The following is a 25,560-nucleotide window of genomic DNA, read 5'->3' as shown; positions in this document are numbered from 1 at the left end:
ATCCTTGTGATCATGTTCCTGAAACCCTGGGAGTGGCAGATCCAGCATTTACCATCCTCCCCATGGGACGGGACATTCATACCCCAAAGCCATGCACAGCTTTTCAAGTCAATCACCATCAGCAATCCAGCTTGAAGAAAATAAAATGTTTACCTGAAACAGCTCTGAACAGCAAAACACCACCTTTGTAAAAGAACTGCAACCACTGAACAGTGAGAATCCTCCTGAGCTCAGGCTCCCTTCAGAATCTGTCTGTAAACCTCAGGCACCTCGTGCAGAGCTGACCCTCATGAGTTCACACTCTGGGAGTTCACTGCTTTCCTCTTGCAGGTTTTTAGTCACTCAGAACTACCCCCTTTGCAATATGTATGGTTACTTCAATCCTGACAGACTTTATTATGTACCCCCTAAGTTTGCCTTCCTCTCCTACTATGATAGGACCAAGGGCCATGTCAGAAGCAGGACATGGATAACACTTGTTCCTTATTCCTCCCTGTTTAAAATTCCTGGGTATCATGCAGAGAATAAAAAATAAATTTGACTTAATTACCACTTAGGTGGTTTCAGGATTTTTCTTTCCATCTACTTAATTTCATAGGATGTTGACAAAACTTGGTTTCAGTAGCAAGATAAGACAATCTCTCTTTGTATCCAAAATCTACACACTTGACCTAAACAAACAAGGAAGGTGACAGTGGGGAGGAAAAACGTCTAGACTGAGTGACAACCACCCACTTGTCACCTCTAGCACATTTCATCATAAATCATGCAGTCAGAGCATGGCTTTTATGATCTGCTCTAATAAATCCACTTTATGACACCTTAAAACTTAAGAGGCCTTCAAAGTGACACAAACATGGAGCAGTTGGAGTGTTTTAGTGCCTGAGTAAGAAGAAAGTGAACTACATACTAACACCATCTAGTGGCACCTTGCAAGGCTAAATGTGACTAACACAAATTTTTGGCTTACTGAACTTAGAAACAGCAAGCTTTAATTTAACTACACACCCTGAAAAGAGAACTTTAATCCAAACCAAAGTTCTGTATAAAATCTGTGTAAAACAGTATGTGTTTTCTTAAAAACAATTATTTTTAATTTAATTTTTAAACAAGCACTAATATTTCGTAGTGCTTATCTGATGTGAAACTAATAGTAAAATAGAAAATCAGCTGAAGAACTGCACAAGGGAAGCTTGGAAAAAGCACATCTCTTGATTTAAATCTGACTGCTTCAAGGAAAAATATAAATGTTCATTAAACACCTAAGAGATACATGCAGGCTGCAGAAAAAGCTTATACCTAGTGCAGGTTTTACCCACCATGGTGTTTAAACCAGCAATGTGAAAACTGCTCTGCCATAAAACTGAAGACATCAAAAGGTGAGAAAATCCCAAGGCTGAGCCAATAGAATTGACTTTGCTGGATAAACACTGGCTGGATGGCCAGGCTGAGAGAGTGGTGGGAAATGGAATTACATCCAGCTGGTCATCAGGTGTGCTCTCCAGGGCTCAATGTGGGGTCGCTCCTGCTTGGCATCTTTATCAACAGCCTGGACAAGGGGATCCAGGGCTGAGCTTCAACCAGGCCAAGGGCTGGGTCCTGCACTTGGGTCACAACAACCCCCCAGGCTGGGGGAAGAGGGGCTGGAAAGCGACGGGTGGGAAAGGAGAGGTGGTCACCAGCTGGATGAACACGAGCCACAGGGCCAAGGACACCTGGCCTGTGTCACCAAGTGTGGCCAGCAGGGCCAGGGCAGTGATTGTCCCCTGTACTGGGCACTGGTGAGGCCACACCTCAAATCCTGCGTCCAGTCTGAGGCCCCTCAGGACAAGCAGGACATTGAGGGGCTGGAGCATGTCCAGACATAGACAATGGAGCTGGGGAAGGGTCTGGAGAACAAACCTGATGAGGAGCAGCTGAGGGAGCTGGGGATGTTGGGAACAAAAGGTGCTCAGGGAACTCATTGCCTTCTACAAAGTACCTGCAAGGCAGCTGTAGAGGTGAGGAGTCAACTGGCTCTGCCTCCAAGCAGCAAGCCTTGACAGGACAAACAAAGTGGCCTCAATTTGTACCAGGAGAGATACAGACTGGCTATTTAGAAAATTTTCTTTGTGAGAGGATTGTCAGACATTGGCACAGGCTGCCCAGGGAAGTGGTGGAGTCACGATGCCTGGAGCTATTTAAAGGACAACGTTAAAGCTATTTAAAAGGACATGCTTCAGTGGTGGCCTCGGCAGTGCTGAGTTAATGGCAGGACCAGGTTATCTTAAGAGGTCTTTTCTAACTTCCATGATTCTACAATTCTGTAATAACCCAAAAAATGTGGAAGTGAGAGCAGCAAAATGCCACTCAGGTCTTTTGTTTTAAGGCCTCAGGCAGATGCTGCTCTCTGTTTCCTCCAGAGATTTGTACTGAAAGTACCAAAGAGACAATCAAAGAAGCCTAAAGCATGTCTTCCTTTTAACACAGAATGAAGGCTGACACACAAAAGAAATACAAGCATAGATTTAAGACAGAAAAATCATCAAATAGTTCTCTAAGAAATTTTATTAACAGCTCCACATCCCCATCTGTAATGCAGCAGCAAAGTGATGTGAAGAGCACTGTCCCATCAAGTATTAAATGTGAAAGGTATACAAGTTTGACAAGAAATTTACAATTACAGAAATCCTTTAAAGCTTGAACTCTGTAAAAAGTCTTAAAATACTGAGAACCAGTGAAGAAACCCTATGGATTTTCATCAAGCTCAAAAATATTTCAAGAGTGCATTACACAAAAAGGTCTTTTAACAATTGAGTGTTTATTTAGAACACTTTCCAAAGTGAAAATTTTCAGACAACCAGTGAAAAACATGGCCTTGGTATATTTTATAATAAAACTCTCGACTGGTAACCTCTGCTCCATACACATACAATTTATAAAGAACATTTTAATGTTCTAAGCTTCCTTTTTTTCTGCAGAGATTTCACATAATGGTTTAAACCACCTGAAATTAAACCACCCAAAATTTATCTCATCTTCAGGATTCTGTAAACAGCTCTAAATAAAAGCAACTCCAATTCTACCAGTTAGTTCCAGTTACAAGCAACAAAATAAAACCCCTTAAACCTAAATATCACACTTATTTGAAACAGCCATCTCTTCCTTGACTCATTCTGGCTATTTAATTCATTCTAGTTCTTCAGGACTCATCAGCAAGACAAGACAGCCCAGCAGGAATCAGCACAATCCTGTCCATGCTGTGAAGTTTTCCCTTATATTTTATAAAATTACAGCTACTACCCTGCATCTCAGAGCACAGCACATGAAAATGCTTCCCAATAACAATACTGCCTTTCAAATTCCTGAAAGACCTTCACCACCACAGAGAAATTCCCTACAGAGCTGGAATTGTAAGTACAAAGGAACACACATACATTGTTGAATATGGGAGTTTCTCACAACCAAACAACTTTACAAAAGAACAATCAGAAAGTGTTTAAATTTTGGGTTTAGGTTGCATGCAATAAAAAAGCTGCTCAATTAACAATCTGGGTATTTTTTTAGTAGGGTTTTAAATTTTAGATTAATGATTACTAAAAACATGCCCCTGAACGCTATCTTATAAACAGCTTAAAATATTTTTATAGAAGTATTTTTGACAAAGCAGTCACCATCTATAATCAAACCAAATACTACTAAAACTGTTCTGACATAGAACATTTAAAAATGAGACTACCATTTGAGCACAACAATAAGAATTATTTCACTACAGTATTTATTGCGTTTTAGTAACTGTGGCACAAATAAATTCATGTTTTCCTCAAATCATTCATTCATTAACTGCGTTTTCTACTTCCAGGAATTTTGCTGAGAGAACAGCAGTTCAAGGAGGCAAATGATTAAAGGACATCTCCATTTGTGCCACTGTGAGCTGTCCTCCAAGTCACAGACTGAACACGGTCAGTGCACGTGACCCTTGTGCAAGAAAAGATCCCTAAGGAAAACACAGATGATGTCAATCCACGAGCTCATTAAACAGCAGTCAATTAGAACTCAAGTCAGCTAGAACCCTTTAAACATCTTCACTCCTTACTCATGGAAACCAGCCATGGAATGAAAAATAAACTCCAGCTATCAGTGGAACATTTTTTTTTTTTCAAGACCAGAGCACAATAATTTGGTAAAAAACCCATGTGTCCCGAGGAATCCAGCAGCAAACAGTGCAGAGGTTCACACCAGGAGTCCTGACTGAATTCAGAATGCTCCCAGCACCCAAAGGCCTCCATGACAAGCCATCCACCTCCTCCAGCAAAACCCCAAGGTTGAGGTTTCACACTCTGGGGCAACTGCACAGCATTTTTGTGCAGGGTTATTTTTCAGTTGGATCAGTTTCCCACACAGCTGCAGGCTCAGCTGCGCCAGCACAAAGAAAGCAACCCGCAGACACGAGGGTGCCACCAAGGGCATGCCCAGGCAACAAAAGCTTTGGGAACCTCCACAACAATCCAACAGCTGGGAATAGCTGCCTTGGCAAAAGAGACAGGAGGAAGAATCAGATTAGAGTTGAGAAAATTCTACTGAGAAAATGAAATGGTTTTCACCAGGAGGAGTCAACGTTCCCACTTCGTTCCCATTTTAGGAAATCGCAAAGCCAAATCCTGATCAGTCATGATCAATACAAGGAAAGCTGAGCATTGAAACCACTCTGAACATGCAGGCAAAGCTGAAATCAATTCATCTGTAATCTCGGTGATAAGTGTCTGAATACAAGGCAGTGTCTCACTGGATGCAAAATCTGCAAAAAGGCTGATCCCTTGTGTAGGACCTTCTCCTAACAGCAGCAGAGTGCTGATACCACAGCAACTCCATTCCATGGCTGCAGAGAAAACCCTTTACCTATCAAAAGCAATTCAAACTTGCAGTTTTCCAAAATGCAGTAACCTGCAGAGCAGCTTCAGATCTTTTAAAGGTTAGCAGTGGCACTGACACTCCAGTCTAAGCTCAGGTATAATATTGAGAAGAAAGAACCTCATCCAGTAATTTCTGATGTGAACTCAAAACTTTTCTTGAAGACAAGTACTTCTTTTTAAGGAAGAAAAATAAAAGCATATTGATTCTGGAATTCAGTAGCTAGGAGTGACAGAAAACACACTGCACTTGGAGGGGACTTAGAATATTTAAGAGCTTTCACTAAAAAAAACTAAAGTTAAATAGACTTCAGTATCAGACATTATCTGACTGCCCCTCACTGGTACCCTCTGAGCATAAGCAGCAAGGGCAGTAATAGCACCAATAATGTGAGCTTCAATGATGCAACCTGCCAGGACTTTTTTCTCAAGATCCCTTTATGGTGTATAAGTCCTAATTCTTACAAAGAAATGACCTACAGTCTCAGTACATTCAGAAGAAGGTATAAGCTACATCAAAACACTAAAAACATACAACAAAATGCATCCAACTGCATGATCCTTCACTGCCAGTGTGTTGGTGAAAAAATGAGACAGATCTAAAGAGAAGAACCCACCAACACAAAACCCAGATCTGTCATCCCAGCACTGCTTCATCTTGACCACTCATCCCAGTCCTACAGTCAGCTCACAGTTTGTTCTGCTCTGCACAAACTTCATAGCAAGCATTTCTTAAACAAAGAACACTATCACTTCTGCCTTTATATAAAACACTTCATACATTTTATACAAAGGTGCATGCATTTATTGAAGACATTTAATTAAGTAACAGGCTTTTAAGGGAAAAAAACCTGTGGAGCATTACACATGCTGCTATGTTGTGATATTTTATTAATTATATCCAATTTATTAAACACATTGACTTGTCCATAACTTTGACTAAATTCAGACTACACAGATCTATAGCTCTGAGTATCATGCTCCTTCAGCATTTTACACTTCTGGAACTTCAGGACCTAAAATCTGGGTAAAATATACATTACTGACATCAAAACATTCTGACCTCTCTTTTCTGTTCTAAATCATATAAAATTTAACTATAATGCAATTGGAATGTATGATAAATAAAGTAACAAAACTTGTATCGTGTAATGACATTTATTTTTACTTTATAATGGAACACAAACATTCTAGTTCTTTCAAACAGCAGTAATAAATTAGTGGTAGAACAACAATGACTTTCTGCAGTGAGGGTAATAGTTTTACAGTCTTTGGTACCAGAGTTCAAAAACTGTACTGAACAGGAACATATGTCCCTCACTTAATAAAAAAAAGCCTTTAACTTCCCTTTTTACATCAATTAAAAGTCCTCCAGTATTTTTAACTACTACTACTACTACACTTTTTTGAAAATACAGATACATTTTTAATACTCCATAACTAACAAGGTTTTCAGTTTTCTTGAGGTTTTTTTTTACAACTGAGATGTGACTTTAAATAGTCATCTAAGAAAGTATTAAGTACTTTAATTCAGATTTTTAATGGCTTAATGTTTCTTCTCACATTGTTGTGGTAATGCTCTTGTACAGTTCTGGAGAACTGATATTTCCAACCATCAATTGGAGTTTTTATGCTTGTTTTTAAAACAATACACAGAGTACAAAGCAGATGCCCCATCAGTAAACCCTGCCTCTGATCCACAGCAACACCTGGTGCTGTCACTCCTAACTGTTGTCAACTCAAAAGCAGAGTTAATACAGGCCAGTCCATAATCCTGGGCTGGTTTTGCTGAGTAAAATATGTCCAGAAGGTCACACTGCACTCACACCTAACTTCATTAGGCTAATGAGAAAAAGTGGTGCAAATTTTTTTGCAGAGGAGGTGGCAGAATTTTCTTAAAACTAAGGGAAGCACTTAAAATCAGACTATTCTTCACTAAATTTCAGAGACATTATACTGCCATGCTCCCTTCAATTTTTCCCATGCCTCTGGATTTGGAAACACCAGTGGTTATATCCCAGTCACTAGAGGGGATGAGGTACAAGACAAATGCTTCCATCACCCAAACAAACCCTTCTGAATTTACAGGCTGAATTTAGATACATGCAAATTCCTCCTGAGCAGCATCAAATCCACATGTTTCTCACTTTAGAAATGCATGTCCCAGGAAGCCAAACTCACCCTGTTTAATGTCAGACAGAGAGCCAGAGGACCCACAGACACACAGCTATCAAACAGCCCACACCAGCCTGAGTCACCAAACTCAGGCTCCTGAACTACTCTCAGTTATCACTCATCTCCCTGTTCCTGCATCCCAGGGAAACTGTAAACCAGCATCTTTGTGTGCTTAGAAAAAGGCATGGGGGGTAGAAGCACACATTTTCAGGATGGGGGTGTTATTTGTTTCCCTACACAAACAGATCTGCATTCATGTTAAAATTAAAAAGCAATGACAACGAGAAAAGGCAAAAAAGTAAATATTCTAACCTGTTCTACCCAGCTCTCACCCACATCTCACAGGTGCCATCAGACACTGGGCCTTGCCAGCCAGCTTCATATTCACACCTGAACCAGGAGTGTTTTGGTTGGGCTTTTGTTTTTCATTAACATAAAAAAGAATGAGAAGTAATAATAAAGTTGTTTTTGTGAAGATATCACCACTCATAATTCTTTTATGGGCTCTGAAATACAGCACAAACCAAGGAAACAGTGACTTAGCCCAGTGATTTTCATTCTGTTGTGCCACCTACACTGAAGAACAATTCCCCAAAGACATTTATCAGAAGAACTAAAAATTCTTACCTTTTGGATAATCTTCCAATAAGAGGTTGAAGTGACCTAACTGACAAAAGAAATCAGACTCGACCTTTCCTTCAGCTTTCAAAATTAGCGATTCATAGCAGCGAACAGCCTGGGAAAGAGAAATACAAGGTTTTCAAAATTCTGTACTTTACTAAAGCAAATAATACATTTTCTGAGAAATAATCAAGTTTTTTATTAGCTTGAAAGATGAGGTCTACAAACACTCTCACTAACAGAGTCAACATCACTTTTGAAAGAAGAAATGTAATATTAAAGACAGAACAGATTTGGAAGCTCACTGATTCTAATACAAACTGACAACAAATGAACAACAGAAATTTTCTCTTGTTTTTCTGTGGACATTTGATTTCCCCAATACAAAACAAACTTCTAACTTACATGACAATTTTTAAAATCAATGAAACACAAAAGGATTTACTTCATTCTTTCCAATCTGCAAGAAAGAAACCCCTCTGATTTTATTCTCATTGTGTTGCTTTTTTCCCTGAAGAAATAATTTTTCATTTAACAGCTATTTCACTTATTTTTGCTGAACCAAAGAGCACACTACCCTACCTCAACATGTTTCCTTGTGCAGTTTATACATCTTCATATGTGTTTCCCAAGATCAGATTCTTTTCACATCTAGCATGTTGTAAAATAATTTACTTCCTCCTACTTAGAAAAGCTAAAGCCAGAAATGTAAATCCAATTAGAAATTAATTCCAGTTTTGAGAAAACATGCCCCAGAAGTTTTTAAGTGACACACACAGAAGCAAAGAGTGTTCTGTGCTATGAACACACGTTTTCAACAACTGAACTGACACCTTCTATTCACCATAACTGCCATGATTTTGAACCTATTACATCTCTAGCTCATGACCCTATTTACCTCCTGACCCTGTTTACACTTTGGGAATGAATAGATAGATAGATAGATAGATAGATGATAGATAGATAGATAGATAGATAGATAGATAGATAGATAGATAGATAGATAGATAGATAGATAGAATAATTTTCTCAGCTTTCTGAACTTATTAGTCATTGAATAGAAGCAGTTGAACAAACTCATATGGAAGGGTGGAACTGTGCTCCACCAGCACAGTTCTCAAAGCCAGACAGACTTCAACAAATTCTAATTCCAGCTGGTTAATCTATGACTTTCACCTATTTATGGTACATGTTTCAAATTTGATTGCAATCATGAACTCCTTGATTTTATGACACGACAATAATCAAAGACCATGGGGCCCTTCCAACTCAGCATATTCTGTGATTCTGTAAAATGAGGAGCTTTTTTAAGAGATTTTAATAAAACTCAATGTTTAAAAGGAGGGGGGGGATACAACCTGAATATTTAAATCAGTAGCCATGCCCATGTTTGTAATTTACTTTGAGTACACTTTTACTAATCATCAAAAAGAGAAATGCAAAAAAAAAGAGGAAATGTTACCCAATTACTGATCTAATCTGTTCTGAGTGGGTCATAGTTTGTATCCCAAGACTGAGGTGTATCACACACTTTCACCTACTCCCAAGCCCAGAAAAGCTTTATTCTATGGCTGTTTTCAGAGGCAAAGCTCCAATGAATCAAAACAAAGCTATGCTGCTACAGAACTTTGGGTGTACATGTGGTATTAAAATGATTTAATAAAACATTAAATTTGTTTACATAAACTTAAAATACGTATTTCAAACTCTAGCTATTTGGTTTTGTTCTGAAGGTACCAAATTTAGATGTGTATTTGCAAGCTTTGTCCTAGCAAACTGCAGTGGAAGGATTGCAATTCCTTTCACCAAGGATCAAAGCTACAACTCCTTTAATTTCATTCCCATCCCAATGAACACCTCTTGCAGTCAAGTCAATTCTCCATTTATAGAATATCATCCCTAAAATCAGAAGCAAAGCACACAAGTACAAAGTACATTCCTTAAGATCATTATTTGTGTATGTACTGACTCTTACATCAGCAAATATCTTAGTGCACAACTTTCTTTTTGGCACTGTGCCTCCCCTCTCCATTTTTGGTGTCATCTCTTGATTTGTACAAAACATAACACAATTTTGATGGTGCTCCTGATGTTACTGTTACACATTGATTTGTAGATAGGCTTCCCTTTTTCTGATGACTTGCAATACATGCTACAGCTGCTGAAGAAAATAGTTACATTTTGATATTTTCTAAAATTGTTATTTTGTCTTTTGCAATCCAGAGCATATAGAAACTGCAACCACAACAGGCAACCTACAATAAATACTGGAGAGGAAGCCAGGGTAGTTTATTTCCTGAATCAGGCTACAGGTGTTTGAAGAGAACTTGGCTTTTTGAACAAATGTAACAGGATTTTTCTGTACAGATGTTCAGGGAAATTATAAATCACACGCACTTTAACGTTAAAGTGTTTGGGGACCCTCAGTGTTCCCACAGCCCCTTTTTAAGTAAATCCTCATTAAAAGAGGTATCACACATATCTGAAGCACTGTCTGTAGCAGGGATGGAAAAACCTGTGCCCAAGCCTTTCACACAGCTCAGAGCAGTTCTCAACAAGGCAGATTTTCCCTTTATGGTAGAGCACAAACTGGAGATACTGCAAAACCATCTCACTGATACCAACACAAGGCAAGGCCTAAGACACCAGAACTTCCCCTTTCAGCCACAGTTAACTGTAAATTATCTGTTCTTGTAAGAGTAATTCAAATTACACCATTAAAGCAAACCCTCTCTGCTGACCTCTAACTGGTTTGCAACATAATCAGCAACACACTCATATTTACGCAAACGTAACTTGGGAAGGCTGTTTCAAATTATTTTTTCCAATTCTTCCAGCACATTCTAACAAAATGAAACAGAAACTAAAAGCAAGGATTACATCCTCAGTGGGAACACCAAATCAGCCCCTGGGTCAGCAGGTTGGTCACTGTGTGGCTCTTGCTCTTCCCAGTCAGGGCAGAGTCACCAGGCAAGACTTAACCCAACTTTGGTTTTGGTCAAGAAACTTTCTCCCCCACCAGAGCAATCCACAAAGATCTTTAGAAAGTAGCAAGTATTTTTCTGCACAGGTAAGAATTTGTCTCTGTTGAATGAATGGATGTAAAAGGGAGGTCATCACTGCACCTATCTGTGTATGTTTTCTTTGAAGGAAAAATCAAAAGTTCTCATTTTAATGGTTAACTGCAAAGGCCACCTATGGCACTACTTGCGCAACACATTTAAATTATCCTGAGACACTAAGAATTCTAAGGAAGTTAAAAACCCCTGAGGTGTTTAAGCATTGTTATTTCTCCTCACTGTATGGATCTCTAAGTGCATTCAATGGACTCAGCCTTGAGAACTGCCAGTATTGACAAATTAACAAGAAAGAGAAAGACCCTGAAATGAAAAGGAAGATTGCTACACAACATCATACACTTCGTTCCCTTTGTTCAAGGCTACAAGAAGATAAAAGGGAAACCTGAAGAATTTAGGAACTTGGCAAAATAATCACCCGCAGCTGCCTCGCAGTGTGGCAACCAGAGCAGAGGCAGGAACCCAAGGCAGGAATGGCTGCAGGAAAAGAAACTGGCTTATATAACACTAAAAAAGTAACAATCTTCATGTTGTTTGCCACCTTCAGCCAAGGTAACACACTATTGTCACACAAATTCCCTCTCATTACATCATAGTTCATGACTGGGGGCGTCCTGATTGCACAGATTCAGCTGTCAATTCTTAGGACACCTTGAAATACAGTACAGTGAAGAAAAAGGCTTAGTGTATTTACCAACTCACAGAAAGCCAGCAAAATTTGTTCACAAAAGGAAGATATTATTCTAGAATCACCTTTAAAATGTACTACCAGACCCCTGTGTGTTCCCTACTTTCATTCCAATGGATAAGGAAGTGCATTCATTTTCCCCTCTCTTTTAAAACCATTCTTTCCCCCCCAAAAAAACAATCAAGCAAAACCAGCACCACAAACTAAATGCCAGTTTTGGCCATTATTAATATGATGTCATTTCATGTAGGAAAGACCCTAGAGTTGAGACTATACCATAACAAAATAAATAAATATATCCTACCCCAAAAATCTAACTGATAAATCCAACAGATGAAACCAGAATTCTAAATATTGTATACAGGGGTCACGGAAACATTTCAGCTCTGCTTTATAAATAAAAAGGACAATGTTACTTCTACTTCCATTATTATAAAGAAAAAAAAAATTTACCATTATCACTGGTTGTAATGGTTTGTATTTTACAGCGCAAATTCAAACTACTGTTAAAAAACTATACTAAAAAAAAAGGAAGAAATCAATACAGCTTGTTCAGATTGTTTCTGAAGAAGATAATGTGATGCTATCCTTTCTGAATCACAACATGCATGACTGACCAAAATGAAACTAAGCAGGCCAAAACAGCCAAACATGACAAAGCATTAACTATTAATTCTTGAATAAATTAATGATATGAAAATGGAGGAGTACACTGAGTCAGCAATTCTTACTTAAAACACAAAAAAACCTTGGCAACTACAGGGAAGCAAAAAGCCAGCAATCTGAATTGTTAACATGGCAACAACCAGGCAGTAACATACAGTGAAGGAAATTATCTGAATTTTACTGGGTAATAAATTAACTGCTTAAGAAAAATACAGCACTTCAATGCAGACAATACAGTGTAAAATCACTAATTCCAATCTTCAAGAAGTTCCTAAAACCTTCAATTTCACAACATAAAACATTAATGTTTACGCAGATAAGCTGGGGGATGGTGACAAAACTGAACAGTTGCTGCTTCCTTTTCTTGCACCTTCAGGGACCCAGCTGGATGGGCTTTGTGAGCAGGTAATGAGAACAGAGATCCCACATGTCTTGGGGTACCTGTCCCCGATTCCCCCACTTCTGAGACTCTGGCTGGGCCCTCCTCCTGTTGGGGGAGACCCTCCTGGAGTGGTCTTGTGTCAGGAAAGAGAGACACTGGATTTTTTCAGTCTTCAGGTTCTTGTTTATTTTTATCTTATCTAGAGTTTTGCGTGCTGTCCACACTGGGCTCAGCGCACTGGAAAAGCACCACAAAAATGGCAACAATCTCTTGTTCCAAGGTCTTTTAAAGCTAAACTATCCAATGAAAAACTGACACCTGGATTATCTTCCCTTTTAACCCAGTAATAGATCCCCAAAAGCCTGCAATGAGGACTTTTCCACCCAATTACAAAATGCCACCCAAACCCATGGAGAAGAAGGAAGAAGAAGCATGAAGAAGAAACCCAGGATGACACCCTGTGACCTCTATCTTGCTTCCATCCACAACATACTAAAAAAACCCAAACCCTAAATTCCCCACCTAAGTGATACATCTACACTACTCTCTACAATCTACTTCACACCTTATGGATTCTAGTCTATTCTGGAGTTTAGGAAACTTTCTCCATGGATGAGGGTCAGAGTCAGTGCTCCCCTGGGAGTCAGGCACCCCAGAGCAGACCGGGAAATACTCCTGGTGCCCTGGGTTTCCACACACATGAAAATTGGAGAGGGAGACAACAGCAGACTCTTGATAAACAAAATACAGGCTTATAGTAACGGTTAGAAACAGAATGTTAATTAGGTGATATTTTATTCTTCTTGAAAATAAAGTAGCCACGTGGATAATCACACATTACCACTGGTCAGTCTGAGGGGCACCTACAGAGCAGAAGGCACAAGTGTGTGCATGTGTCCTCACTCCCTCAGTGCCACTGAGCAGGCTCTGAAAGGGTTATTTTCCCATTCCTTCCTCCTTGCCACAATTCACCAAAACACACATAATTTGCTAACAACAATGCCAACAATTTGCCACCACCCAGAGAACCTCATGGCGAAGCTCCAGCTCCTGCTCTGCAGCAATGGGGGTGTGAACAGGGCTCACTTCAGCTATGCAAAGAAAAAAAAAAAAAGCCTGAATTCTTCAGAAGTAAAGCTATTTTCCCCCATCAATGACTGGCTGGATACACATCACTTTCTGAGCTGTAGGTGATTTACAAGAACATCTCATTTACTTCTGCAGAGAAAAGCACATCATTCTTATTTGACTGAAGATAACTTGGATTAATGCAGCAGATCCTCCACTGAAGGCTCTCATATTAGGTATTGGCACAATATCCTTAACTTCCTTTACTTTCTTATTCAACAGCAATTCCCACTACAGCTTTCAAAGCTTCTTTATATGCTCTGTATTTGCAACACTCATATTCTGTTATAAAATTTCTCTCTCAATTTCACACATTTACTCTTCATGTATTTCATGTATGGACTATGCTATTTCAAAAGCCTCAGGAAGAGTGCTGAAAGTACAGCTTGCTGCACACAAATATGCTCAGACCCCAAAACATTCAGGCCTCAAGAAGCAAAAACATGAACTGGCCTCTCCAGTAACTTTGTGCTTGCAAAATTTCTATGGCATACTGGAATGTTGTGAGCTTATTCTAGTCTGCTAGTAACACTTAGGATCAAAGTCCTCATTTCAGGGACAATTAGTACAGAACAACAGAAACTGATCCTCCTCAAGCATTTCTCAAGAAATCTATCATCAATTTTCCCTAATTTATTTTCTTATGACTAATGCTTCATGAAGCAGGCACAAGAATAAACAGTGCAGGCAATAAAGAAAAGCAGCTGCACACATGAGCTACATGCACAGCCTGATGGTCACAATTTTGAAGGATTTTCTTTAAAAGCCACTACTGTAGTCTAAGACTTTTGTGTTTCCAGGTTATACTGAAGATATAACAAGTATTTTTGTTCAGATGATGTCTATGGCAGATGAGAGATGACAGTGTAAGAAGCAGAAGGTCAAGGTTGCTAAGTTTACAAGGCAAAATTAACCTGGACTCAATTATTGTTGAAAACTGAGGGATATTGCTTCATAAAAAGCACAGATCTGCAGAATAGAATACAAAACAGAATCCATGCAAATCAATGATTAAATGGAGAAAAGTGACATTTTAGCAGAGAATGAAAAACCCAACTTGCCTCCCCTGAATACAGAACACTTGCAAGACATTCCTGACACGTGTTTTCTGTCAGACAGATGCAAACTCAATAGTTTACATATTAAAAATAGTTTACATACATAAAATACAGGAAGCTTAGTCCTCTGCAGCTGACAGTGTCCATAACCAACTGGATTTTATGAAAAATTTGTTGACTGGAGTTTATGTGATGAACCACTCTGCATCAATTCTGAGTCCACCTGGAGGATGCAATTCTCTCATTTTTTCTTTTAAATACAGTCAAATAAATTTACAAATATCAATGTCTATGTACATATACACACACCTACATCATTTTAGAAATTCTAAATTATTAGCAAACAGAATTATCTATATTCTATCCCTGAAAATATTTCATAATCAGGTGACTCAAGAGATTATGGCAAATTTTATATGGAATTTCATCATTCAAAACCCTTCACAGGTAATCTTTACCAAAAACCCAAACAAACACAAGTAATTTTCTTTTTTTTTTTTCCAAGTGGCACTAGATTTTTTTACAGGCAATTGGAACATTGTTTTTATCTCAGACTATAGGAACATCTTTTTGGCTATTTTTACCACAGCAAGTCTATTTCAAGTAGAATTGCAGCACCTTAATTTAGCAATTTTTCAAGCTCATGAATAGTTCACCACACACTAAAATTTAAGACCACTAAATATGATTTTATTCTATTAATTCTCATCTATACCAACACATAACATCACAAATGAGGTGTGGCTTATCATACTTCAGAACACTTAGATAGCTAACACTGATAGATAAGTTTATCTCTTTTTTAATATGTTAAACCAGTTTTATCTAGGAGTCTACAGAGTCTCATACAGATTTTAAGTAAGATATGACACAACAAATAAATCGCTGATTTTGTTCTCATTGGGTAAATTATTTTTGAAATATAATTAAAAAACACAGAAAAATACAACCAAACACAGAAACCCAGCCACAAATAAAGCCAGAATCTGCATTAATAGCTGCCTGTTTTACCTAAGGAAAAAAGGATCAGAATATCTTATTTATGCAAATATCTCTGGATCTGGACATAAGCCCTTAGAAATGTAACAATGACTATCAGGCACCAAGCATAAGAATGACAATGAAACAAAGAATAAAGAACTTGAAAGAAGGAGGTATTAAATAGAGAACAATGTACAAATATATGCACAAGACAATGTCTACCAAGACTGACACAACAAATATATATATGTGAAAATATCTACTTTCAGACTGAACAGAATGATTTTTCTGTGTTGTCTGAATACAAGGCAATACATAAAGGCAACTATTAAAAAATCTTTAAAAGCTACCCCAAACTGCTCTGCTCTGCTAAATCTGCCCAGTCTAAACTTCAGTCCCAAAAGGGTTCAACACTAGAGGTGGCTTGGTACTCGGAAATAATATTGCTGATAGCTTAGTCTGAAAATACAAGGAAAAGATGATTTATTTTAGAAGAATGGAAGTGAAAATGGGTCAGGAGCTGTTTCATAAAGAAAGTGTAAAAACTAATGCTAATAGGGTGGGAAGTGTGGAATTTTCAGCACCACAGGAGATACAGAATTGGTAAAAGCACATTAAGACACAAAGGACAAAAAAACCAGAATGAACCTGGTTTTACATACTGAAATATCACTATTTCAAGGAGTCTCACAATGCTGGCACTTTGAAAGTTACCACAGCCAGTGCAGCAGAAGGATCCACCCCAAGGATTTTCCATCACATCACTGAAATCTCCCATATAGGTACAATCCACAAATCACATTGCTTTTTCCACAGCCATTCATATTTTCTCCTCTGTGGCTGCGTAATTATGCTTACACAATTATGCTCACATATAAAAATGAGCAACACTGGAACATAACCAAATGTGCATGAAAACCAGCCTGCATAGAAAATGTTTTGTAGGAGAACTTTATGCACAGAAAACACCTTGAAAAGCACCACAAAAACTCCCCATCAAGAGCTGCAACCCTTGTTGCTAATCCAGCAAACACCCAGCCTTATGCCTCACCTTTTCTCCCCCTGTGTGACTATCTGAACAGACAGAAATTGCAATGAGGAAATAAGAGGAATACAATCCTCTGGATACAGTCCACAGCTAATGAGCAATACCACTTCTGAATGGCAGAGCTGGTGAACCTTATTCCAGGAAAGCAGAAATGTCTTATTTCTGCTGTGTGACAGTAACAGGTAGAGAAGAACATTCACAGAGATTTCAGATTTTACATTTATGTATTACAAAGCCCAAATCCAAACTATTTTAGCTACCAGTATGCATTTTCATCATAATGTGCACTAAACACCAAATAAATGAAAATATACCCAAAACATTGCTTGGGAACTGGCTAGCAGAGTCTTCTGATAAGTAAAACCTGATAGTGAATTGTCACAGGCAAAACATCCTAAAGCCTCCTGCAGCTGCAGGGTGAACAGCTGTGCAGGTTGTCACCACAGCCTGTTCTCATTAACATTTCCCTGGAGCTGGATGTTAGAAATCCTTCTTGAATAATGCTTCCCAAGCCCTAGCAAATTTGACACCCAATATACAGATGGACATTAAAAAATACCAAGTGGGAAAACATTAATGTATGAAGCTTAATGCCAATTCTTCATCTATCCTGTATGCACTTTCAGGGATAGATGCACTACTGAACAAGGAAACAGAGCTTCAAAGGATGAAGTTCCTGGTAAGTGCAGCAGGTCAGAAATCAGTTCCATTATAGGAGGGAAATGGGATGCACAAAAAATTCACAAGAAACTCCAGCACATTAAAACTATCTCTATCATTAAAACTATACTATCTAAGGAATTAAATCTAGAACAATGAAGATTCAAGGGTTCGCTTTATTCAAAACAAAGATTTAAATTTGAATTGTCCATACTCATCACAAGCGCCATAGGTATCAGATTCCAGAGTCAACCTCACTTTTAAGCCAAAAGTGACCATGACAATTCTCTGCAGGACAGAGGCAGAATGACAGACACCAAGCTCCCACCTATATGGAGAACTCTGTTCCAGCCATCCTTTCCCCTTCCATAACTACAGCATGACCTTGGGTAGAAAAGGAGGATTTGTGATTTACAACAAAAAGCTGGATAAAGAAAATGCAATCCATTAGGGGTGAGTACTGACTGAGGTGTCTGGGCACACCACCATCTGTTTTGGCAGAACATTACAAACACAGCTCTTCAACACAATTATGAGTTCTCAGTTCCATGATGATGATGATGATGATGTTCCTTCCATCAGAAAGATCTGCAAGGCATCTTTTACACAATGCCCAACTGGAAAAAGCACAATATCCCCTTCTGTTGGGCCTACCTTTCACTACCACACACCTTGACTCAGAGAATTGTATGAGTTTTTTAATAAAGTGCCTTTAAAATGAGTCACCACACTTAAGAAAATCAATACACATCCCAAATACACTCATTTCTAAAAGTCAACCTCGTGCATTTCTCTTAATTAGATGTTTACACACAATTCACAAACCTTACACTGCTCATTACATGTACCAGTCCCAAACAGAAAATAGCTAATGGCCATTTTTCTCTTAAAAATGTCTTTTTGTAGACTAAAAAATGGCATAATGTGGATTCCACTGTATGGAAGCCAAATGTTTAGCCCAGTATTTATGCGGTGCTACCCCCACATCACCTTTCAGAGTGACCAAATCAGCATCTCTAGCACTGCTCATCTCTCACAACCAGGGAGAAAACCCAAAAATTTTTAAAACGGTGATCAAACTATTAAAAAGCATTTTATAAGCCTACAGAGGTATGAAATCCATGACCAGAAATTTGCAATGGGCAGAGTACCCCAAAAGAGCAGTGAGGATCAGCACAGAACATCACAAGTTCTGTTGGCACCACTCATAAACCTGGATGTGAATGTGGCTCACACACCAAACACCTCTGAGGAGTCCCTTATAATAAATTACTGCAATATTCACGTTTAAAATGAAACAACGCTAGAAATATGAATTCTGTACATCAGACATTAGTTGAGAAGGTTTTCTTTTGATGAACATGCCACATTCCACAGGGCTCCACAGGTGTTTTCCTAAGTTCTCTCTCCAGCTAAAGCTGTCGTGACTTGAGCCTTTAGTTGAACAATCAATTCTGATATTATTTACAGTGGTGGGCAACAATTTCAATTACATATTAATGTCAAACCTTAGAATGAATCTCAGCAGTTTTACAGGCAATATAGTTTCCAAAATGCAACTAACTCAATGCTGCAAAAAATGCACCAAAATTGTGACCCAAAACCATAAAGTCGCTAAGAAGTTTCTACTAAAAGGACAGTTCCTTAACACTAAAATGTGGACTGTCTTCCTTTTTGAGGTTTTGGATGAACAGGACATACCCTTGTCTCCCATTTCACTGTCAGTAATGTAATCTTTGTTTACAGGTTAAATTCACCTTTAAAGCACTCAATGGCCTGAGCATGGATCTGTGAATTGACAGAATACACCAGTGTGTCAACCACACCAAACAAGAACTCTTCAGAATGCAGGAAAAGCTCATTTCCACAGAAGACTGGAATTTTTTCAAGTACTGGTCCCAAAGAGTTGGATTCATCATTATTAGAAAATATATGTGGAAGGGCGCACACACATTTCATTCTTTCACACTTTACTTAATAAACATAAACACTCCACTATACACTGAAATATCTCTGCTGAACATTGTGTCACTATGAACAAGCAATCCTCCTAGAGAGGAAAACAGCAGAACAACCCAAAAATCTCTGAATCAAGAACAGCAGAATCTGTTAAATACAGTCAAATACTGACACTAAATTAAATTCTAAAGAGTATGCTGGGCACAACCAGAGGAGTGGGCAATAAAAGCTCAGACAAAATAAAGGAGTGAGAGGGAACACCAAGTAAGAGATGAAATTTTTGTCTCTGGGGAATGCCAGAGAAGGAAAGCAGATCACAACTGACTCGAGCCCTGAAGGACAGCACCTTCACCACTGCTACCATTTCATCCCTTCTCCAGCAGGCTGCACAACAGCCTCCCATCATCACCCACCCAACACAAAAAATTCCCACCTAATAATCACTTCAGTCGTGCCAGTCACCAAGAGAACAAGTCATTATCCCTCTGCAGGGAATATCTGGGGAGGATGAAAAAATACAAAGGTGAGAAAGTTTAAGAACAGTTGAAAATGTAGCAAATTGAAATTATAAGACATTTTCAAATAATCATAAAAGGAGAAGGGTAGCAGGCAAGTCAGTCCCAAATGTCAATCTTTTTAAGCCCTTTATTTTAAAGTGTCAACTGTAGTACAAAAGGCTCTTTTTTCATTGCTTTCTGCAGTAACAGATTTTCTTACATCCAAAAAAAGCAAGCCTCATCATTCTGACCACCTGTGGCCTGTCCTGTGAAAGCAACAGGAGGTGGTAACCTTTATGCTTAAGCTTGGAAACATAAATAACACTTGCACATGTGGAAGAGAATATTGATGTTGTCTTTAGGCCACAGATGGAGAACTGGCATCTCCTGAGGTGAATGTGGCCCACAGGGAACAACTCCTGACTGGCAAGGCCTGAGTTCCTGTCCAGTGCATAGAAAGCACCCCATAAACTCCAGTATGCTGAAAATATATTCCAAACTTCTTTTGCTGTGAGATAACTTGAAAAACTGCAAGCCTTTGTGGAACATCAAAACAAAGTTTGAGGCTCATGCTGATTTTATTTCCACACGTTCCCAGGTGTGGGGAGGTGGCTGCTCATGCCATGCCAGCCCCTCACAGACACAAAGGAGCACAACCTCAACTTAATCCTCCTTTCTGCCATAACTGCACAATGTGCAAGCAGGAGCAAAGAAATTTGCCAAAATTTATTCTTCCTGTGCAGCAGTGGCACGAGATCTGAGTCTCTGGGTCAGTCTCCTGCACTTGTTTCACATTTCACAGTTCAATGTGCTTTCCTTCTTCTTGTGAGTCAGGCCGACCTCTACCTAAAATCCATTTTCACATGTATTTTATAGTCTCTAAGCAGCACAAAATTCAACATAAAAGAAGAACTGCTGTAATATTAACTACATTTATTGGTGGTACCCTATCATCATATAATTACCTCCATAATTTGCCATGATAAGATCTTGGCCTTTGGACTGAATTTACAGTCTTATTTTAGGTTTATCAACTGTAAATGAGGTAAGGACACTGCAAATCCAAACCACACCCATCAATGGATTTGGAAGGCAGTCAGGAGACACGTAGCAGTAAAACATTCTGCAGCCACGTAAGGGAGTCAGCTCTGGGACACGCTTACTAAAAGTACTGGAAAAAAAAATTATGCACATTAATTACTGGATTATAAGTCAACAAACCAAGATGAGGATATGCTGCCAGCAGAAGGCAGATAAAAAAAGCATAAAGGATTCTGGAGCTCAACAGATGATAGACTTTCAGCAAAGTTAAAATAAGATTACAATAAGTCAGACCAATAGTCAGACCTGTGCAGCAACTTGTCTTTGTACTTACTTGAGCAGGACATGGACTAAAACAACAATAATAAAAGATTAGCAAAGCTTTTACATGAACACACATTGCTGAAAAAGCAGCAAAAGAAAGAGGTTAGCATACAGTGGCATTTTTTTTCCCTTTATATTTTTCCAGAAAAATTCTATTTAAGTTCAGAAAATTCCTGGGCACAGATGGGAAATGCACCTGATGGATTTTCCTTCCATTAATTTTCCCTACCACCTTCTAAAACCACGTCCACTCATCTCACACTAACAATCCTGGCCAGCCAGCAGTTCCACAGACGAACTGCAGGGAACCATCTTGCTCTGAATCTGCCTCCTGATAGGTTCAGTTCACACTCCCAGGCTCTTGCAGTAGAAGAGACAGACAGAGAAAAATCTGTTTTAAAAGCAGAGATAGTAATACCATCTCAGCAGATTCTATACAATTTCCCCACATTCAGTAGAAATGAAATAAATTTGGAAGAGAAGTGTAGGGGTAAGAGGAAAGAGTCTCTCTTATAAAAGCAAGTCTAAACATCTCAAATTATTTACCTTAGGAAATCAAAACCTACTATGACTTTTCTACAAATACCAACAGCACAACCACCAGGGAAAGAGAAAAAGTATTTCAGTCTAACAATAATGCCAAACAAACATATCATTTTAGACTGAAGATTTAAAAAGTATTTCAAGAATCAGAAAATTAGGCTTTTGAACAGTATTTAAATGTAAACAGTAGAAGCAAAGGATTATTTTAAATACTCTTTGGTATCACATATAAGACAGCAATTTTCATAAATATAATGTTATTCCATATACCTGTGTATGTGTGACACAGCCACATGCAATGTGCAGGGACAGGCTTGAAAAACAACTAGAAACTCTCACCTAAACCTATGAATTCTTTTGTGTTCCCTCTCAAAGAGTCTGCACAAGTTTTGAAACAATTTCCATTCAAGTGAGAACAGACCAACACCAATACTGACCATAAAGAGCTGAATTGTTAAGCAAAGAGCTTATGCCCTTGAGGCACTTTTGAGTAAGAGTATTTGAGAAACTTTAGGTAAAATTAGCTCCTTAATATTTTGAACTACGACATCATTAGTGTCCAGACAGGAGGCACACACATCATAACTGGAGAGAATAACCACAGAACCAAAACCCACAGACAGGATCTGCTATCTGCCCAGCTTCACCAACATAAATACTTGAGAGGATCAGCACTTGGAGTCTCTCTAGAGAAACTCAATTTTAAATATTAATTAATGAAGGAACATAATTCTTTAGCAAATATATTTAATTTTTTTAAGAACCAAACCCACTTCTTATGGTCTTTCAGAAAATATTTTGTCTTTAATTTCAGCATGACCAAAGGACAAGTACTGACACTGTGGGTGTATCAGTATCGCTTAAAAAACCAAACCTTTCCGTGCTCATACAAACCAGCTTTCTTTTATACCAAGACTATTGCTTTTCAAAACCCTCTTGTGAAAAAATATTCTACAAAATTTCAAGAACAGTTTTAGCTTAACAACTCTCCAGGGAAGAAGAATGAACGAGTGAAAGAATATTCACCAAAACTCAGCAGCATTACATGTCCTGTGACATGCTTTCAAAACATCACGTAGAAAATGAAAATTGTTGTGAAGAAAATTAATAAATGGTTATTCATAAATTGTTAACAAATGAAGAGGTAACAAACAATAAAACAAACAAACACCACCCTCCCCCCCACAGAAATAAGACTGGATATCACTTCTTGAACATCTCTGGATGCCTCCTGCCCAGCGCGCACTGCCTGCTGCAGCACAGCACCCAAGCATGAGCTCTCTGAGCTGCAGAGATAACACCAACATGCCACAAGAAAGCCAAGCCCTCAGCAATCATCCTGCTCACACATTTTTAAAAGATCTGCAACACTAAGCTACAGTCCCATGTTGTCTTATGTGTGTTCCAAGTAATGGAACACTTTTTTTTTTTTACAGAGATGCTCTCCCCACCCACTTTCAGATGAGCAGACACACATGATTCACTTTCTGCTGCATCATTTATCTGCTTGGTAGGCTTCAGACTCAGACTTGCTCCTTTTTCCAAAGCACATATAGCTGTTGCCACCTATTATTTCAAAATTATCTTAATTCTCAAAAGCAAAGAAATGCCAATTTTTCTCTCAAAAACAGAAATATTATCAGCAAGATTAAAAGCAAGTGACAAAAGCATTAGCAGATCCAGCAAAATGCAGCATTATAGCTGGATTCTGCTGTCATTTTTGTACAGGACTCAAAAATTAAATAGCTGATTTATTAGCCATTTTCATCAACCCAAGTCTAGATATGGTGTGGTGTTTTAAAATTAGCCAAGTGCTGTTTTCAGTGCTGATGTCCTAATGCTCCTACTTGCTTTCACTATCAGAAACCACCACTGTCTCCAGTGATCACAGTGAAAGCTATTGATAGTGATATCACTACCACTATTTTTGTACAGTTTATCTGTACAAAATACACCTTTTAAATAGAAACTGTAGCTCTAAGTTGGTGAAACAGGTTTTCAGCGTGACAGGCTAAGTACAAAAATACAAAGTGAAAAGACCTTGGTCAATAAAATTTAACACATAGTTTGTTAGCAAGCAGAATCTTGTGTGAGGCCTCCCAGAAGGCTCAGAGCAACTAAATAATGTCCTGAAAACAGGAAATACACAGTTCTGCCCACAAAGATGTGACATGGGCCACAGGAAAGCAGCTTTTGGTATTCCAGCTGCATCAGTGGCAGCTTTACTGCACAGTCAAGGTATTAAGCAAAAAAGTATCAACTGTTATATTCTGCTTTTCCCTTGAGGAATGTTGTGAGCCTGACTGCTAATGATGAAATGAGAAAATATTTCTGTGCCGTAAGAAATGCACTGTGATTTATTTAGCACTGCCTTCCACAGGCAGGAAGAGGGCCCAGGGACACTGAAGCCATCACAACCATCAGCAGCTGCACCAGACAGCAAATCTCAAAATTGGCATGGGTAGGTAGATCATTGCATATGGGGCAAAACAAGTTTGGGAAAAAGCAGAGCTGAGTCTGCCACGAAAACAGCCTAGGAGCTGTGACATGGGCAACTCTGCTTCAGGTGCAGACAGGGGCAAAGGGCACATGCACACTACAGACCTGGAAAAGAAGGGGCACTCATGGAAGTCAGAGTTAAATCTATGCCCATGGGCACAACTTCATTCACTGGTTCAGAAGTCTTGCTAGACCTGTCTGGAAAGTCCAAAATTCTGTGCTGTTACTAGTGAGTATTCAGGGAAGAGGAAGCACAAAAGAAATATTCTTTATTTTACTAAAGCAATCTCAGTAGTTGCATTCCAGGGGGACTACCTGTGGCTAAGCCACCCCTAGGTAAACGATACTGTGCAATTCTCAAATATTCCTTCATTCTCCTGAAAACTCTACTAAAGGGATTTATGGGTTATATTCAGAAGTCCCTCAAAAGGCCCAGCTTGCACCTCCTTCACTTCCAGGACTCATTTCCGACCATCAGCAGGCACCTACTCCATGACCTCATGTGCCAGATGCAACAAATAGGTCAGTTTGTATCTGACCTACAGATCTCCAGGTGAGGCAAACATCACAGACAGGAGGTTTGCAAATTTAGAGCAGCCTCAAAACAAAAAAGAAAAAAAAAAAATTTCAGGGTGGGATCCCCTCAGGGATGGCTTCTTAACTCAAGTTTAGCATTGCATTCTCTGTTCTCTGATCCTTCCTTCACCTCCTATACAGCCTGACAGAAGGAAAGCTTTCATATTTTAGAGTCCTGTATTTAGACTGAACAATTAATTGGAAGATTCGTGTCACAAATATGAGCTGCTTCCCAAAATCTTGGGAGATCCTCCTTCCACTGGTTATAGAAGTCAAACATGTGAGAAGATAAGCATAAAATAACTTCCTCACTTAATGATGCGGCACAAGAGAAAACTTTAAACAAAGTTGAAAAAGACCAATCCTGGTTCCCTGGGAGAAGAGACCGACCTCCACCTGGCTACAACCTTTATTCAGGGAGTTGTAGAGTGGGAAGGTCCCGACATTTCCTCCACTGAGAACAAGGACCCCCAAGAGCTCAGACAGAACACCAGGTCTTGCAGTCTGCCTGCCTAAAGGTAGATGACACTAAATGAAAGGGGTTTCTCCACAGTACTCCACAGGCTACATGCACTGAAATAAAACACTAAATACTTGTATGACAGCACCAAGAGAAAGCTGTTGAGGAGCATTTTAAGATATGTATATATTAAGATGTGCTATTACAATTAATTGGGTTAATTTTGCATATTTATTCATACATGAATAGGAAAGCATAGTAGTAGACCTAGGGAAAGGTGGAAAACGT

At 38.8% G+C, this 25,560-nt stretch overlaps 1 protein-coding gene across 8 annotated transcripts in view; it reads right to left on the bottom strand.

Moving 5' to 3' along the window:
* Positions 1-25,560, bottom strand: part of KDM6A (lysine demethylase 6A) — a 151,503-nt gene that overhangs the window by 109,697 nt on the left and 16,246 nt on the right. For all 8 annotated transcript variants that reach the window (XM_058825137.1, XM_058825136.1, XM_058825139.1 and 5 more), the window contains exon 3: positions 7,692-7,800. In XM_058825137.1, the coding sequence (XP_058681120.1) occupies positions 7,692-7,800 (109 nt within the window). The remainder of the gene's footprint in view (positions 1-7,691; positions 7,801-25,560) is intronic.

The sequence above is a fragment of the Ammospiza caudacuta genome, chromosome 2 (assembly GCF_027887145.1).
Source record: "Ammospiza caudacuta isolate bAmmCau1 chromosome 2, bAmmCau1.pri, whole genome shotgun sequence".
NCBI classification, from domain to species: domain Eukaryota; kingdom Metazoa; phylum Chordata; class Aves; order Passeriformes; family Passerellidae; genus Ammospiza; species Ammospiza caudacuta.
Note: the sequence above shows the minus strand (reverse complement) of the source record. Positions and strands in the feature narration are given on the sequence as shown.